This window comes from Lagenorhynchus albirostris, chromosome 2 (genome assembly GCF_949774975.1).
Source record: "Lagenorhynchus albirostris chromosome 2, mLagAlb1.1, whole genome shotgun sequence".
Classification (NCBI taxonomy): domain Eukaryota; kingdom Metazoa; phylum Chordata; class Mammalia; order Artiodactyla; family Delphinidae; genus Lagenorhynchus; species Lagenorhynchus albirostris.
This window is the reverse complement of record NC_083096.1, coordinates 17995249-18013375: the sequence shown is the minus strand read 5'-3', so window position 1 is coordinate 18013375 and position 18127 is coordinate 17995249. Positions and strand designations below refer to the sequence as shown.

At 40.3% G+C, this 18127-nt stretch overlaps 2 protein-coding genes and 1 non-coding gene across 3 annotated transcripts in view; all 3 read left to right on the top strand.

Annotated features, from left to right (window-relative positions):
* The window catches only part of EPRS1 (glutamyl-prolyl-tRNA synthetase 1), a 68671-nt gene extending 60400 nt beyond the window's left edge, over positions 1 to 8271 (top strand). The window contains exons 29-32 of the mRNA XM_060127178.1: positions 372 to 532; positions 2927 to 3005; positions 7743 to 7807; positions 7914 to 8271. Of these exons, the coding sequence (XP_059983161.1) occupies positions 372 to 532; positions 2927 to 3005; positions 7743 to 7807; positions 7914 to 8064 (456 nt within the window). The 3' untranslated portion in view covers positions 8065 to 8271. The remainder of the gene's footprint in view (positions 1 to 371; positions 533 to 2926; positions 3006 to 7742; positions 7808 to 7913) is intronic.
* A 7842-nt stretch (positions 8272 to 16113) lies between these two features.
* Positions 16114 to 16242, top strand: LOC132516601 (small nucleolar RNA SNORA18). The gene has a single exon (XR_009539421.1). It is a non-coding gene; the product is annotated as a small nucleolar RNA SNORA18 (small nucleolar RNA).
* Positions 16243 to 17637: 1395 nt separating this feature from the next.
* SLC30A10 (solute carrier family 30 member 10) overlaps positions 17638 to 18127 on the top strand; it is a 36033-nt gene continuing 35543 nt past the window's right edge. Inside the window, exon 1 of the mRNA XM_060142044.1 lies at positions 17638 to 18088. Coding sequence (XP_059998027.1) covers positions 17638 to 18088 — 451 coding nt within the window. The remainder of the gene's footprint in view (positions 18089 to 18127) is intronic.

Sequence of the window (18127 nt, the reverse complement as noted above, 5' to 3'; positions counted from 1 at the left end):
AAGGTGGCTTGGGGTGGCTTCAGCCTCAGGCCTCCTGTATTTACCCCCATGTGCCATACGAGTGTAATTTTCTATGTGTGCGTTATGGGAGAGAAGCTAGGGACGCTGAGCTGGACAGCTGCAACCACCCTCATGGTTCCCCGTTAAACTCAGCTCAGAACCACTCGGGCAGCACCTTCTTCCTTAGGTTTGTGCCTTCTCATTGGAAGAGGTTTCTGTGATATCTCAGGAATGTTACCTACTTTTTAAAGTGGTTTGTTTCTGTCTTTGTTTTTTGGATTTTTATGACTTCTAGTAGGTAAAGCCATGGAATAAGTCTATATATTCAATTGGAGACATGCATGTATTATGTTTAACTGCCTTTTTCCTAGGGAGTTCCGGTTAGGCTTGAAGTCGGGCCACGTGATATGAAGAGCTGTCAGTTTGTTGCTGTCAGACGAGACACTGGAGAAAAGCTGACAGTTGCTGAAAATGAGGCTGAGACGAAACTTCACGCAATTTTGGAAGACATCCATGTTAACCTGTTCACCCGGTCGGTTCCTTAGAGTTGCTTGTGTCTCTCATCTTCACATTGTGCTCAGCCTTTGAGATGTATACCAAGGAATCCTTGGTTGCCCCTAGGGAAAGTACTCTTTCCCTCTGAACTCTCATGGTTCTTAATTGGCCTTTCTCTTTGTGTTTTTTAACTTGTATTATGAGTGTTTTTCTATATGCTTTCTGCTCCCTACTAAGTTTGCAGTGATGGACTGTCTGCCCCATGGAGTAATTTGGGTTAATTTTAGATCCAGGCTTTCATGATATATAAAATTTGAGGGACAAAGGCATTGATTCTCGCCTGTTGGATACACATTAGCAGCACCTGGGAAGCTTTTCAAAATACTTGTGCCTGGGACTCTCCCCAAGGGATGTTAATATAACTGGTCTAGAGTGGGCCTGGCACCTAGAGTATTAAACGCTTCCTAGATGATTATGATGTGTCACCAAGGCTAAGAACCTCCTGATTGGGATTGGGGGTGAAAGGTGAGGGGAGGCCTCGGGGCTGCCCTGGCCTCTGGAGAGGGGACTTGTAGAATCACAGATTTCAAGGCAGAGGCACTACAAGATTGGTGCCATATGTGTGGCACCCTGTTTTCCTTCCTACCCACCTGAAGCAGAGAGGAAGGCCCATGGCCACTGGGGATAGAGGCTCAGTTTCTAGGGGAGAGTAGTGCCTGTATCTTACTGTTTATCTTCTAATACCTTGTGCCTGATTCATATTCATGTTCAGTAAATCTTGCATTTAAGGAGTGAACCAGTTTTAGCCTTGGCTTTGGTGCTTATTTATGTGATTTGAGGCAAGTGCTTTTGCTTCTCTTGGCTTGCTTGTCCGAAAATGCGAATGATAATACATCTTTTGAAGGGTTACTTCACGGATTTATTTGGCCTACAAATTCATAATTCACGTGAAGTTCATCTGAACGCAGAGCAGGTGATACTGTCAGAGACGAAAGATTAGAAAGCTGCCTGTCCTTGTTGCTGCCATTTGAACGGTGCTCTCAGTACAGAGGTTCTTTTCCAGAGATTCTCCTCAGGATCACCTGGGAGCTTTGGGAATAGAAACTTACCTGAGCCTCGTACCTGGAGATTCTGACTCATTAGTTTTAAGATACCTTCAGGTCGGGCTTCCCTGGTGGCGCAGTGGTTAAGAATCCACCTGCCAATGCAGGGGGCACAGGTTCGAGCCCTGGTCCGGGAAGATCCCACATGCCGTGGAGAAACTAAGCCCATGCGCCACAACTACTGAGCCTGCGCTCTAGAGCCCGCGAGCCACAACCACTGAAGCCCACGCACCTAGAGCCTGTGCTCCACAACAAGAGAAGCCACTGCAATGAGAAGTCCGTGTACCAGAATGAAGAGTAGCCCCAGCTTGCTGCAACTAGGGAAAGCCCATGCACAACAATGAAGACCCAATGCAGCCAAAAATAAATAAATTTATTTTCAAAAAAAGATACCTTCAGGTTATCTGTAATGTTGAAATGCTCTCTCTGTGATACACATGTACACCCTTGGTTGGAAAACCACTGCTTTAGTGATTAAAAAGCAGGGTTTTTTGTTGACATTTTTATTCAGTAAATTTATTAATGTAAGTTGCTAAAAGGTGCATTTTTTTCTCTCCTTGAGGCTTCAGCCTGGGAAGTGGCGAGTTCCTTCCTCTGCATCTCACTGGCTATAACTTAGTCACTTGGGCCCACCTCACTGCAAAAAAGTTGGAAGAAAAGGAAACAGATTTGGTGGACAGCTAGCAAGTTGCTACCAGGGTCCATACAAGTCTAGCCCTGAGGTTCAGAAAAGAAAAATACACCTTCTCTTCCTTGGTCACCACCTCATGTAATGTGTGACTCTGAGTGTGGAAGAGAATAATATTTATTCCCATTTCTGAAACCTGAGGTTCTTACAGAAGACTTACATAGTATGTGAAAATAGCTCGAATAATGTATATTTATGTGTTTTTCCTTTCTTAAACATTTTCATGCCTTTGTATTTGATTCTAACAACAATTTGATATGGTAGTTAGATTTGAATATTTTTCCAATTTTGTAGAAGGGAAAACTAAGACCAGAGAGATTTAAATAATAACCCAGACTCTTGTAGGTAATACGTGGTAATGCCAGGAATTAGAATGTTGATCAGTAGAGATTTAATGGCGATTACAAAAGTAATTGTTACCTGTGCATGCTTGGCAAATTCTCCATTCATTTAGTGTTCACGATTATGCCGTGATGAGCTAACTGAGATTTACTGAATGTCACTGCTAGAGACAGAGTTGAGGTTCATACTGAATTCTTCTCTCTTCCAGGTTGTTATTCTTTCATTAAATTATGCTATTAAAAAAAAACTTTGTCATATTAGTAAGAAAAAAATTTATTCTTTTCTAATTGTTTGATAGGGCTTCTGAAGACCTTAAGACTCATATGGTTGTGGCTAACACAATGGAGGACTTTCAGAAGGAACTTGATTCTGGGAAGGTAAGAGACTTCTGCAAAGTTTTGAATATAAACATATTTCAGTAAATGGTGTTTTAAGACTCACTGAATTTATGCATGATGTTAATCCCTTTTTCAAAGCCTGTCACACAAAAGGATTATATATTACTCAGCATTACATACTCTTGTTTTCCACTGTGTTTCCTGCAGCATCACAACATATCTTTTTCGGATAACACTGTAAACTGATTATGTAAAAGTTTCTTTCTCATGCTCCTTATGCTGGCTGAACAAAATTCATTCTGTATGACCCCTAATATTTTTATTATTGAAAAATTTTGTTTTCTCAGTTTGATATAAGTTCCTAAAGTAAGCATTGTTGTAGTTTTAGAAGTGTAATGTGCAGATTCCTAAAATAAGGCCCGTTTTATTCTCTGAGCATATATACTTACCCAGATCTTAACTGATTGAACTTTCTGAATAATAAGTGAAACATATTACTTATTTCTAAGCCTGTTTTTGAGAATGAGTGTGTACTTCTGGATTCCTTAAAACCACACAGGTTTCCCTAATGGCTCTTTAAGATTTTATCAGCTTTGTGTGTTGTGTATATGCAGATGTTGCCAGCCGAAACTTAATTTTCATAAAGAAGAGGTCTTGATTTGCAAAGTTATTAATTCCTGGAATGAATCACTTATGAACTTTGGTGCACGTGTTTGATTATACAGCCAGTCCTGTGTCCGCAGGTTATAAATGAGAAAACCATGGACCAGAGTCTAAATAAATTACCCCAAGCCGTACAGAAGCAGACCTGGTATTAGAATTTAGATTTCTCTTCTGATTCAGCTTAACACATTACCGACTGGGGGATTTTTGCAGAAACTAATGCCTGTGGCTGTAATATGTCTCTGGTCAAAAATGTGTTAACGTACGTTCCTCTGTATCTTTTTTTTTTATTTTTTAAATTCATGCTGAAGGTGTAAGACAAAATTTTGCTTGGCTATGTTCATTCCCTCCTAATATGTCTCTTATTGCATGAGCTGAGAAAATGTTAATCTCTCTGGCTCTCAGTTTACTAATCTGTGAAATGAGTACAAAATCCCCTTCAGATCATAACTCTTCAGTATTTAGCCTTCTGTTATTCTTGGTTTGTAATCTTCCACCTTTCTGGTGTCTGTAATTTGCTATGTGACTTCAAACTATATACTTCTAATCTCTATTTCTTCTAGCCCTCTGCCTGGAGAATGGATAGCCATCTGATTCCGTGTATATTTTTTCTTTCACTCTAATTTATTTTTTATAATTTTTTGTTCCATTAATTATTGACTTTTAAAATTTCCTTTATTATAGAAACACGGTAGTCACTTTTGCAGTACAGTCTTAAAGACATTGCATAAGAGTTAATAAATCGATAGAGTGTCAGTTAATCCATTGCTGTCAAAGAAATGAATCTCAGCAAATATTAGTGGAATCATATCTTTTATTCTAATATTAGATAAGCTACAGGAGAGATTTCAACATCTCTCCTGAACCAGAATATAGTATTTTAGTTGTGTGTCCAAAGATCGTGTAGAGACCAAGCAGATTTTGTTTCTTGTATTCAGTAGTCAGTTTCATCCCTCATCTCACCTCACGGTTGGTCAGCTTAGGTATGTTGACTGACCATCAAGCAAGCTTTGAGGCTGTTGTTTATAAAGGTGGATTTACTGGGAGGGGAGAAGGAGGAAGGGGTCTTCAGAACTTGAATGTAGGTGAGAGTTTGATTTTCTACTCTTCCCTGTTGGTATAAATGAAAAAAAACGTTTTTTTTTATGTCTGATTTATGGGACTTGATTTTAGCAAATTTTTCCAAGGGGATATGATCTTAATTGAATGAAAAATAAATGTCATTTATATGTAACATACTTATTACTGTTGACATTCATTATTAATCTATTGATCAATGATTTTTGAATATTTCTTGTCATTACCCTTTTCTGTTGCAGAGTTCAAGATATTATATATTATAAAAGATTGTGTCTTTTTAAAACATAGATGTAGAAATAATAAAAGATAAAAAGGTAAAAACCTTTCCATGGCTGAATAAATAGCCTAAAAATGCATGTTCTCCTTTCATATTAATGAATTATGTGCGTAGTAAAGAGAAATTTCAGGTCATATCATCTAAACTTCACTTTGAAGCTAATAACAGTTTTCGTTGAATTTGTTCACATGCTGCACCATTTTAATTTTAAAAATTATTACTTTAGAAATACTTTCTCAAAGCTTAGTGATTTTTTTTTTGCTTGGAGAAAAGAAAATAAGACTACTTACTGTAAACTTTGTGGAAGTTATAAAAAAATACCTTTAAGTGTTGTGAGTTAACAAAAGTAAAATTTCTGAGAAGCCAAATTTATTATTCAAAAACATTCTTTGTAATTGTCTTAATATTTTTATCATTACATAATTAGAGACTGATTAAAGTTTTCCCCCTATTCTGTCTTTTGGAATGAATTGTAATTCTTTTATGAATGTACAGTTTTTTCATGCTTTTTGTTTGCATAAGTGCTAATGGTTTACCAAGTTTCAATACAGATAAATAACTTTGTGTTACTTCAGCTCTTATGTCTCTAGGTTTGTTTTTGCTTCAGTTTTCATTGAACAATTTCTATATTTAAATTTTGTATTATTTATATATCCAATAATTATTAATTTTATATTATTTGTATATTTAATTAAAGTATATATTTAAAATAATTATATAATTGTTAATATATAATTTAAGTATATATTTTAAAACCTATACTAAAATTTTTCAAAATACTTGTTATTACCATCCTTTCCACTTTTCCCTTCACCCATTCGTCCCACCCACCATACCTAGAAATTGACCACCTCTTTATTGTCTTAATGCACATCATCAAAATAACAGTTTATCAACTTTGGGAATTAGGCTAACATATTTTGCTTAATCAACACAAGAGATGTAGAAAACTAACCCTTCCTTGCCCTGCAATAACGTTCTCCTGTTGAACTACTCTTTTTTTTGTAATGTCCTCATCTCTATTTACTTTTACTTTACTTCTTAGAGAAGCCTTTTGAAAAATGTTTAACTAAATCCCAAGTGCAAGGAAGGGTTTCCAGAAGGGACTCAATTTGAGCATGGAAGGTGTGGCTGGGACTAGTTGATGGGAAGTTGGCAAAGAAGCTGGATGACCTTCTAGTTGCTTTTAAACTAGCATTTCTAACGTTTGGGAGTTATCCATGTCTTTGATCTCTCTGCTACTAACAGGAATTTTTTATAGGACTAATGCATAATTATTATTGCAGACAAGCCTCATTTTGAAGTAGACATGCGATGAAAAATTTAAGATTCACAGCTGTGAGGAATCTTAATTCTTGTTTAGTCCAGTATCCACATTTTACAAAAGAAAGCTCAGGGCTAGAGATTTTCATATAGGCAGTGAATTTCAAAATTAGGATAAAATCCCAGGTCTCTTGATTCTGCCTATTTTTTTTTTTTTAACATTTATTTATTTATTTGGTTGTGCTGGGTCTTCATTGTGGCAGCTGGGCTCGTTAGTTGCAGTTCTCCAGAGCCTCAGTTGCAGCACAGAGGTTCCTTAGTTGTGGCATGTGAACTCTTAGTTGAGGCATGCACGTGGGATCTAGTTCCCTGACCAGGGATCGAACCCGGCCGGGCCCCCTGAATTGGGAGCGCAGAGTCTTAACCGCTGCGCCACCAGGGAAGTCCCACTGCCTATTATTCTAAATGGTCTATGAAAGAAAATTAGAGAGGTTTTTGTTTCTGATACAAAATGATTTTTGACTTTTTTTTTTTTTTTTGACTTTTGTTTTTTTTGCGGTACGCGGGCCTCTCACTGTTGTGGCCTCTCCCGTTGCGGAGCACAGGCTCCGGACACGCAGGCTCAGCAGCCATAGCTCACGGGCCCAGCTGCTCTGCGGCATGTGGGATCTTCCCGGACCAGGGCATGAACCCGTGTCGCCTGCATCGTCAGGTGGACTCTCAACCATTGCGCCACCAGGGAAGCCCTTTTTTTGACTTTTAAAATACCCTTGGACTTGAAAAATGATTCACTTACCTGTAACATGTTAAAAGCAGCACGGTTATTTTAATAAGGACGTGTAAAGTGAGGTTTACTTGATTGTTAATTGTTATTTTTTACGATACGCGGGCCTCTCACTCTTGTGGCCTCTCCCGTTGCGGAGCACAGGCTCCGGATGCGCAGACTCAGCGGCCATGGCTCACGGGCCCAGCCGCTCCGCGGCATGTGGGATCTTCCCAGACCGGGGCACGAACCCGTGTCCCCTGCATCGGCAGGCGGACTCTCAACCACTGCGCCACCAGGGAAGCCCCTGTTAATTGTTATTTTAACAACAACTTAAAAATCAGTTTACTATTTGTCCTTTCCCCTCTATCCTCCTCGTAACCACGTGGCCAGGTAGAGCAGGCAGCAGTGCAAATTTGAAATGAAAAAGATTCAGAATTCACCCTTTGTTCCTTCTCTTCAGCATTATGTTGCAGCTAGTTTATTTGGACATTTAAGTATATTGCAACGATTCTTTGTTACATCCGGATGTTATATGATGTGTGGGTTTGGGATAGTGAAAGACATTCTTTGTTATCTCGAGTACCTCTGAGCAGAGTTGCTAGCAGGTTTGCAAAAGTACCATGGCCTGAAAAAGACTGGGAGACCTATCCTTTTTGCTTATAGGTTTAATAGAGAACTCAAATGTTCCTTTTACAGAATGTAAATACTGAACGTTTTTCCTTATTAGATTGCTCAGATTCCATTCTGTGGGGAAATTGACTGTGAAGATTGGATCAAAAAGACCACTGCCAGGTAAGATAATTACATGTAACAGATAAAACCCGTGAGGTATTGCAGTGAAAAAGAATAGAAATGTATGGCATAAAAGAACGGAATTCTTATTTGTTTTTAATTTCAGGGATCAAGATCTTGAACCTGGTGCCCCGTCGATGGGAGCTAAAAGCCTTTGCATCCCCTTCAGACCACTCTGTGAGCTGCAGCCTGGAGCCCAGTGCGTCTGCGGCAAGAACCCTGCCAAGTACTACACCTTGTTTGGTCGTAGTTACTAAGGGATAAGACAGAACCCCATCTCCAACCCTCCTCACTTTTTAAAAAATTGATACTATTATCTCCCCAGATATAGACAGTTTTATGATTTTTTTTTTAAATAAAGGATCTAAAAGGAGGTCACATGAGAAAAATATCTATTCTTATGCCTAAATAGTGGAAAAGAGACTTTTCTGTAAACAACCCCAGTAATAAATATCATGAACCAATACTGTTCCATGTATTCATTTGTTTCCGAAATACCTGAATTCTATGCTACAGGGAAATTCCTGTGAAGAGGTGAAGATAACTGCTCTGATCTCAGTATCCCTCATGTTTCAGACCTTGAACCACCAGTTTCCTGTTTCTTCTCTGTTGGAGTACTTTTCCGTAACTCGTACTGAATTTAAAGTTGCCCTAAATCTTTCGGATTAAAAAGCAAAACACAACCACGAATGTAACAAAAGCGATTTCTATTGAGCTCCTCTCTCCCTCTTGTGTCTCGTAGTTACTCTGGGGTCTTCAGAAACCCAGTCACGCTTTCTGAGAGAGTGGTCAGCCCTCCTCACCTCTCTGCTTCCTGTGTTGCGTCCTTCCTCACGCTGCTTCTGCCTCCACCGCACCACTGTTCTCACGGAGCTCATGCTGCCACTGCTGCCCAAAGCTAACTTCTTAGTTCCTTGTCTTGCCATAGCTCTGTGCTTCAGTTCTGCTGCTATAACACGTTTCCCCTGTTTACTAAAATTACTCCCGAGACTTGCCCTCCTACCTGTCTGCCTCTTTTTCTCAGTCAGGTGTCTTCCACTGGCTTCCCTTCCTTGGCCTGCTTCTTAGAGCTCAGTGTCCATACTTGGTCCTCTTCTTCTGCTCCCTAATCAGCCTCATCTCACCCCATGGTTTCAAACTGCATTAATAGGATGATGACTCCAACATTTTTATCTCCCAGTCTGACCTCTAGACCTCTATTCCAACTGCATACTGGATTTCCTTGAGTGTTCGTCAGCATTTCAGGGCAGCCTGTCTCAAAACCTCATTTCACTCTCGACTCGCAGACCTGTTCATCCTGCAGTGCTTCCTGCCTGAAAGATCAGTGTTACCAAAATGGACCCAGTAACCTAAACCAGAACCGCAGTCCTCCTCCTAGGCAGCCCCTCCAGCAGCCCTACTCAGTTGGCTGTAAAACATAACGGCTATTACCTCTGATGTCTCTTGGGTCCACCCTTTCACAGATCTGGATTGCCTTCTTGCCTGTTTCCTCTTATGCTGATTACTATCCTGGCCTCCAGTGTCATCTCCAGGCCAGATTCCACATTTCCACAGGCTTTTTTTTTTTTTCTGGTGTACAGTTTATTAAGATGTTTTTTTTCCCCTTAAAATCCCTTCGTGACTCACCATCAATCACTAACAAGATAAAATGTAAACCCTTTAGCCTATTCTGGTTCAGCCTGCCTTTCCAGTCTCCTTTTCAACCAATCCAGCAGAGTCCTTTGCAACCTAACCATTTGGGATTTCCTAAAAACAACGTGCTATTTCTCACCTCTGGCCCTTTGCCTGAAATGCCTTTTATCCCTCATTTCTAGTCTACTTGGTATAGCTGCTTATTTCAGTGCCCTGCTCCAATATGCTTTCCCACTTGGTAGTGATAAATATACCAATAAAGGGCAAAGCTTCAAAAAGAGGACTTGAAATTCGAGCTGTGTTTTGAAGGGTGAGTATAATTTTAATAAATAGAAGAGGAAGAACATTCCAGGCAGAAGGAACAACATATGCAAAGCCTTTCAAAGTATCTGCTGTGTATGAGAACACAGCAGAACTGTCCTTCAGTTGATGAGAAATTGTCAAATGAAAGATTAAGTACAGCATGATTTCAAGATCAATGTTTTGAGCATGTGTATTCATATGCCTAGCTTAAATATCTGGGCCACACTTTTGTCCTCAGAATCAGTATTTCTTATTGATCTATGGCAGTTCAGGATGCTTTATCTTGTTTTTCTGCCCTTAGAAGCTGTGTAAGCTCCCTATTCAGTTGTAAAATGAAGATGAAGTCAAATATCTATTTCATAGTTACTCTACCTTATAAAGTACTCAGAACAATACCTAGCACGTTATAATAGCTAATGTTAGTTATGGCAGTGATGCAGGGTCACCTGGAAGTTGCTCCTTGTATATAGCTCTAGTTAACCGTTACTACCTTAGTGCCTGGGGCGGGGGGTGGGGGTTGGTTTTTGTTTTTCTGCAAACTAACAAATGCTTTGAAGGACAAGGGTTTTTTTAGCCAGTCCCTGACAAAAGCCTGAAAAGTAATCAAGACTCATAACCACATTTTGTTCTGTAGCCCCTGGCCATTGTGGAGGTGGCCATCTCTGCCGCAAAGATAAATCCCCAGGCTATTTTTTGAAGCTTCAGATAAGTAGAGCTGATCACAGAAAAGCTTGACCTTTGCTCCTTTAAGGGAATCCACTATTTAAAGGAACTCTACAGTAAGTGGTTATGCTAAGGAAGGAGTCCTTCACCCCAAATCTACATGGGATAAATTGTTTTCTTAAATTGAGGTTCAGCTAAAATATCAGAACTCTTTGAGACACCTTAAGCGTGGTGGTGCTTTTCAAGAGGGTGTATAAACCTGACTCCAAACAATATCCTTTAAGAAATAATCACCATTTTTACTTGCAGACCACAACCACTAACTAGATACCAGACTGACAGCCACAAAATTAATTGTGTGCCTAGCGTTTGTGGTTTGCAAAAAGAAAACAGACAAGTCAAGGTGTATTTACTACTGGCTCTGCTCACGGGGATTTCTGGTATAGATCACATGTTAGCAATCTCTAGTTTATCCATGACAGTGTGTTTAAAATAGTTCCCTGGTGGTGCAGTGGTTAAGAATCCGCCTGCCAATGCAGGGGACACGGGTTTGATCCCTGGTCCGGGAAGATTCCACATGCTGCGGAGCTACGGAGCCCACACGCTGCAACTACTGAAGCCCTCTAGCTCTAGGGCCCATGTGCCACAACTACTGAGCCCACAAGCCACAACTACTGAGCCCACGTGCTGCAATTACTGAAGCCCGCGTGCCTAGAGCCCGTGCTCCACAACAAGAGAAGCCACCGCAATGAGTAGCCCGTGCACCGCAACGAAGAGTAGCTCCCGCTCCCCACGACTAGAGAAAGCCCGCGTGCAGCAACGAAGACCAAAAAAAAAAAGTTCCTAATTATGCCAATAAGTCACATGAAGCCTTTATGAGAATTGGACATTAACAGCAACTCATTTGGCTGCTACTGGAGAGGCTTTGAGTCTTAAGATCAACAGCAGTGGAACCCTCCATAAGACAAGCAGAAACAAGACATTTGACTAGAAAGTGTGGATATATCACCCTACTTCTATTTGATTTTAGTTATAAATATTGATATTAGTCATTTATCATATAACTATGGTGTTCAGCGGCTGTCTGGATCATCAAAAGTTTGGGGAGGCAGCTACCCCTACCCTGTTATTTGCAAACATATCTTTGGCCCTTTGTCATTTTTACTACGTCTAGAAAATGCCAGCCATTTATTTCTTTAATAAGTTGAGTGCCCGCTCTGTACAACGTGCCAGAGCAGACAGTAGTGAGTTAAACCAAACATGCTTCTTCCCTTTCTTGGCTTTATCTCCTCAAAGTTGTTCTATTTTAGATGGAAAATCAGGCAATCAAGTGGACAGGGAGATGGAGCAATGGTAGGAGGCCATTGCCTAGTGACACGGACACGTCATGAGGTGATCCTTGCCAATAGTAGCACACTGAGAACTACCCTACACTTGAGATGTTAACAGCTGGAAAATTAAACTACCCTATTCTGCCACACCATCAGACTTACAACAAATACAAACACATTTCTATGGCTCAGTAGGTGATGTTAAACCAGTAGCTTTGTTCAACTTTACTGGAAGATTTAAGAGCTTGGAACATCAACAGTACTGAAATGATACAAACAGATCCTATTAAATAAGTCTCATGTAATAGGGGTATTTCAAATATATTTTAAGTATGTCACCAAAACCACATTTTGTGATTGAGAAATACCTGCTGAATGAGTGAGGAGCTTGGGGTTTAACAGGCTGGTGACAGTGTTCACATCGGGGTTACTTTATATGTGCTAAATAGGTAATCGGATAATATTTCCCTCATTCATTCATTTTCTCCACTCTCCTGGACAATTATTTCATAACTTCTTTCTCCTGGGATTTTCCATACTTGCCCCTTCTGACTTTTGGTTGATCATCTTGATTTCTATTTCACTAAGAGAGAGAAAATATCAACAGAACCCCCAGAACCCTCCACCACATCTACCCCACTCATGTCCATATATCCTCCTTCTCTGCTGTTTCAGACGAACCGTCTTCTTTTTTTAAAATTTATTTTATTGAAGTATATGATTTACAATGTTGTGTTAATTTCTGCTGTACAGCAAAGTGACTCAGTTATACTCTTTTTCTTTTCCATAATGGTTTATCCCAGGATATTGAATATAGTTCACTGTGCTGTACAGTAGGACCTTGTTGTTTATCCATCCTATATATAATAGTTTGCTAATCCCAAACTCCTAATACTTCCCTTCCCCCTCCCCCTTGGCAACCACAAGTCTGTTCTCTATGTCTGTGAGTCTGTTTCATAGATATGTTCATTTGTGTCTTATTTTAGATTCCACATATAAGTGATATCATATGGTATTTATCTTTCTCTTTCTGACTTAGTATGGTAATCTCTAGGTCCATCCATGTTGCTGCAAATGGCATTATTTCATTCTTTTTTAAGGTTGAGTAATATTCCATTGTATATATGTACCACATCTTCTTTATCCATTCATCTGTCGATGGACATGTAAGTTGTTTCCATGTCTTGGCTATTGTGAATAGTGCTGCTATGAACATAGAGGTACATGAATCTTTTTGAATTATGTTTTTGTCCCTCTGTAAGCCCAGGAGTGAGATTGCTGGATCATATGGTAGTTCTATTTTTAGTTTTTTAAGGACCCTCCACACTGTTCTCCATAGGGCTGCACCAACTTACAATCCCACCAACAGTGTAGGAGGGTTCCCTTTTCTCCACACCCACTCGAGCATTCGTTATTTGTAGATTTTTTAATGATGGCCATTCTGACCGGTGTGAGGTGATATCACATTGTAGGGTTTTGTTTGTTTGTTTCTTGTGGTACGCGGGCCTCTCACTGTTGTGGCCTCTCCCGTTGCGGAGCACAGGCTCCGGACGCACAGGCTCAGCGGCCATGGCTCACGGGCCCAGCCGCTCCGCGGCATGCGGGATCTTCCCGGACCGGGGCTCGAACCCGTGTCCCCTACATCGGCAGGCGGACTCTCAACCACTGTGCCACCAGGGAAGCCCCTCACATTGTAGTTTTGATTTGCATTTCTCTAATGATTAATGATGTTGAGCATTCTTTCATGTGTTTGTTGGCAATGTGTATATCTTCTTTGGAGAAATGTCTGTTTAGGTCTTCTGCCCATTTTTGGATTGGGTTGTTTGTTTTTTTGATATTGAGCTGCATGAGCTGCTTGTAAATTTTGGAGATTAATCCTTTCTCCTCCTCTTTGAAACACATTCTTTCTTGGCCTTCAGAATACTGTACTCTCCTATTTTCCCTTTCATCCCTCTGGTCCTTCCCTCTTATCTATTTGTATCTTCTTTTTCTATTTTCTCTCATTTCTTTGGTTATCTCAGGCAGTCTTATGGCTTTTAAATCTGTATATTGTCAACTCTCAAGATCATGTATTCCCAGCCTGTCCATCTCCTCTGAACTCCAGACTCCCTTGTTTAACTCCCTACTTAGCGCTTCAACTTGGATGTCTAATAGATACACCAAACGACGTCATTTTCACCTCTTGCTCCCACTCTGTTCCTACAACTGTCACCTTTGTTTTACCTTCATCTCAGTTGCAATGGCATTCTTCTAGGCCAAAACCCTTAGTGTCACCTTGACTGTTCTCTTTCTCTCATACCTCACATCCAATTGCTCAGCCAATGCTGTTGACTCTAACTTCAAATACATCCTGGGTATATTCAGGGCCCTGGGATTGCTTTAATGCTCTGCTGTTGCTGTGTTGAAACTTTGAATAAGGAAAAGAATTTAATTGTGATAAAATAACATGAAGTTTATCATCTTAATCATTTTTAAGTGTACACTTCAGTGTTGAGTATGTTTACACTGTTGGGCAACCCATCACCAGATCTTTTTCATCTTGTAAAACAAACTCAAAACCCTTTAAGCAACAACTCCCTCACGCCCTCCTCCACTCAGCCCCTGGCTACCATCATTCTACTTTCTGTTTCTATGAATCTGACTATGTTAAATAGCCCATATAATTGGTATCACACAACATGTCTTTTTGTGACTGCCTTATTTCACAGGGCATAATAATGTCCTCAGGGTTCTTCTACGTTGTAACGTGTGTCCAAGTTTCCTTCCTTTTTAAGATGGAATAATATTCCATTGTATGTATAGATCACATTTTGTTTATCCTTTCTTCTGTCAATGGATACTTGGGTTTCTTCCGTCTCTTGGCTATTGAGAATAGTGCTGCTGTGAACATGGGTGTACAAATATCCCTTTGAGACTCTTCTTTCAATTCTTTGGAATATATGCCCAGAAGTGGGATAACTGGATCATATGACACTTCCATTTTCAATTTTTTGAGGAACTGCCGTACCATCCATAGTGGCTGCACCATTTAAAAACTCAGTCATTTTTGAACAAGGGATCCTGCACTGCCATTGTACTAGAACCATGAGTTATATAGCTGGTTCTGCCCGGATGTTCCCACTTCCTACCCGGTCTAAGTCACCCATATTTCCTTTAGATTATTGCCAACAGCCCCCTAACTGGTATCTCTGCCCCATGCAATCTCAACATGGGATCCAATTATTCTTTTAAAACATAAATTAGATCTTGTCATTCTTCTCCATAATCTCCCGTCTCAGGACCCCACATGATCTGCCCCCTCCCTCCATCACCTCCCTGACTTCATATTCTATTTCTCTCCCTCAGTCACTCCTCGTCAACCGTGCTGAACTCTTTGGGTGGTCCTTTAATTTCCTATGCCCATTGCTTCCTCTGCCTAGAAAGATCTCCTTCAGATGTCTTCATGGCCCAGTTTCTTACCTCCTTTACTCAAAGAACATCTCAGTAAATTCTTCCCTGACCACTTTATTTAAAATTACAACCTCACCCCTTTGCCAACACTCTATCCCTCTTCTGTGCTTCATTTGTCTCCATCATTTTTTATTACCAGCTGACATTCAATATGTTTTATGATCTATTTTGTTCATTATCTGTGTCTTCCCCCATTAGAATGTAAGCTTCATGACGTCAGGGATTTTTCTCTGTTTTGGTCACTGCTGTCTCCCCAGAGACTAGAACTGTGTCTGACATGTAGGAACTCAGTATTTGTTGCATGAATGGATGAACGAGATAGTCTTAGTGCAATAATTTTTACAACCTGGTTGTATTAGAAGTCTCACTGTTAGAATATCAACTGAATTGGAGATTATTTATGAAATGCTAAAGAAATTATTAAGGCTGCATCTAAAGTATCAGGTTTTAGTCAAAGTCAGTGTGTTAGTCTAAGTTCTCCAGATAAATAGAACCAATTGGATGTGTATATAAATATAGACTTATTAAAAGGAATTGGCTCACGTGATTATGAAGGCTGAGAAGGTCCCAAGATCTACATGGTGAGCAGGAGACTCAGGAGAACCAATGGTGTAGTTCTAGCCCACAGGCTTGAGACATAGGAAGAGCTGATCTTTTGGTTTGAGCCTGAAGGTAAGAAAAAGCCAATGTCCCAGCTTGAAGGCAGTCAGTAGGAGGACTCCTCCCTTACTTGCAGGAGGGTCAGCTAGTTTGTTTTGTTCAAGCCTTCAACTGATTGGAGGAGGCCCACTGACATTAAGGATGACAATCTGTTTTACTCAGTCTACTGACTCAAATGTTAATCTCATCCAAAAACATCCTCACAGACACACTCACAATAATGTTTGACCAGGTGTCTGGGCACCTGGAAGCTCAGTGAATTTGACATATAAAATTAACCGTCAGGGATTTTTCTGTAAACCTACATTGTTGGAAATGCCTCATAGATTAACTGTGTGGTTTCCTTTACTCGTAGAACTACCTGTTAGATCTGTGGGAAAGAACTACAGGACAGAGCTGCCAAGTAAACTATGAAAAACCTAACAGTCAAACTTTTTATCTTAGGTATTGGCATATCCCAATGATCTGTACTGTTCTAGAGTGTGATGGCTTAGGAGTGAATATGATTTGAACCTAATACATTTTTAGAGGGTGTCAAATTCAGAACCATGCAGATCCATCTTCTGACCCTAAACATGGTCCTAAAGTAAATCGCTTGAGGAAATTGGATCCCAAAGATTACAGGTGGGGAATTTTGAAGTGTGTCCATATTTCACTGGAGATCAAAGAAGCCTAACTAAAAGAATTGTGGGCTGACTTACATGATAACTTCTTTTTGAAAGGACTATTTTATCTTGAAGATTATGAGTTTGGAGGAACTAAGGTGATTGGCAGTGGAAAGAATCAGAACATGTGAAATTCCTTAAAAATTTGTTGACTTAAATAATTTTGTCTGTGTTACACATAATTAAAAAAACCTTTAAAAAAATTAACCATCATAATCAGACTTCAAATTCAGAAAATATTGGGTATAGTAATTTCACTGTATTTCTTTAAAGGATTGACTGTAGCCAGTCTACTCAAAACAATAGAGGCTGCTACTGTTTTAGATATTCGGGAACTGGTAAACCTTTAAGGGTTAAAAGTGACAGATGATAAGATTAAAAACAAAAAAATTTCCTTGCATCAGTTAAATCAAGTAATTAGAATTTGGCCTTCTTCCTGAAACTAACTGTGGTTATATCTTTAGCTCCTCCAGTTTAAAGGTATTATAACTTTTCTGAACATGAGGAATGTTTTTCTTGTCTTATTTATAGAGAACGTTTGGAAGTAGGGTGCTTGTTTATTCCAGATCTGGACAAGGCAGTAGAAAAAAAATCACCCTAGCTTCTCCTTTGTCTTTCACTTACTGTAGCTCTAATGTCTGGATTAGTGACCCTAGAATATTCCCTGTTCCATGCAGTAAACAGAATTCGAAACCATTTACACACCAGGTCAACAAGATACGATTGTTTATCTCAGATACCGGAGCACTTATTGCAAACATGGAGCGTGGGATCTGAGAAGGCCACAGCTACGTGTGAGTTTCTGCGTGATTCAGACACAGAGGGTCTTAACTTCTGTAACGATACACAAAAACAAATAAACAAAAGAAAGCCCTCAAGTTCATATCTGGAAGTCAGTGTCATCGTTTCAGTAAGTCCCCGCTCACGTGACATCTCTTGCTTAATTGCCCTTTAAACTGTTTTATGGCTTTATAGCAGCTCGTAAAAGATGATTTTCAAATATGACAGGCGCTGAAAGGCTGAAGGGGAGAGTTATCCAGGAACTGCAATCACTACATCTGTAGCTGCTCCCCTAAGAGCTAAGCCTTCCCAGGAAAGGGAGAGGGACAGTCCAGAGCAGAGCGCCATGGGGCGATACTCAGGGAGAAGCTTCCGTTTAATCCTCATGTGTGTTGTGAGCACCCTCCTTTTCGTGATGGAGCTGGTGACCTCCCACATAGGCAACTCCCTCTCGTTGGCCTCCGATGCTTTTGCCGTCCTTTCCCACTTGGTCTCCATGATCATTGGTCTTTTGGGCATAAGGGCCAGCAGTATAAAACAGCACCGGAAGAGCACGTTTGGCTTTCTTCGGGCAGATGTCGTGGGCGCATTTGGCAACTCCATTTTTGCTGTGGCCCTGATGTTCAGCATCCTGGTTGAAGCTGTCAAAAGGTATATTGATCCCCAGAAGACAGAGGCTCCACTGCTGGTTCTCAGTGCTGGAGTCATAGGGCTGCTGTTCAATGTTCTTAACTATGTCATCTTCTCGGACTGCTGTTACTGCGTGGCACGAGGGCCCCAGGGAGACGCTGAAACAGGTAAACGGCTCCTCAGATGTTGCAGTTTGGTCAGAGTCC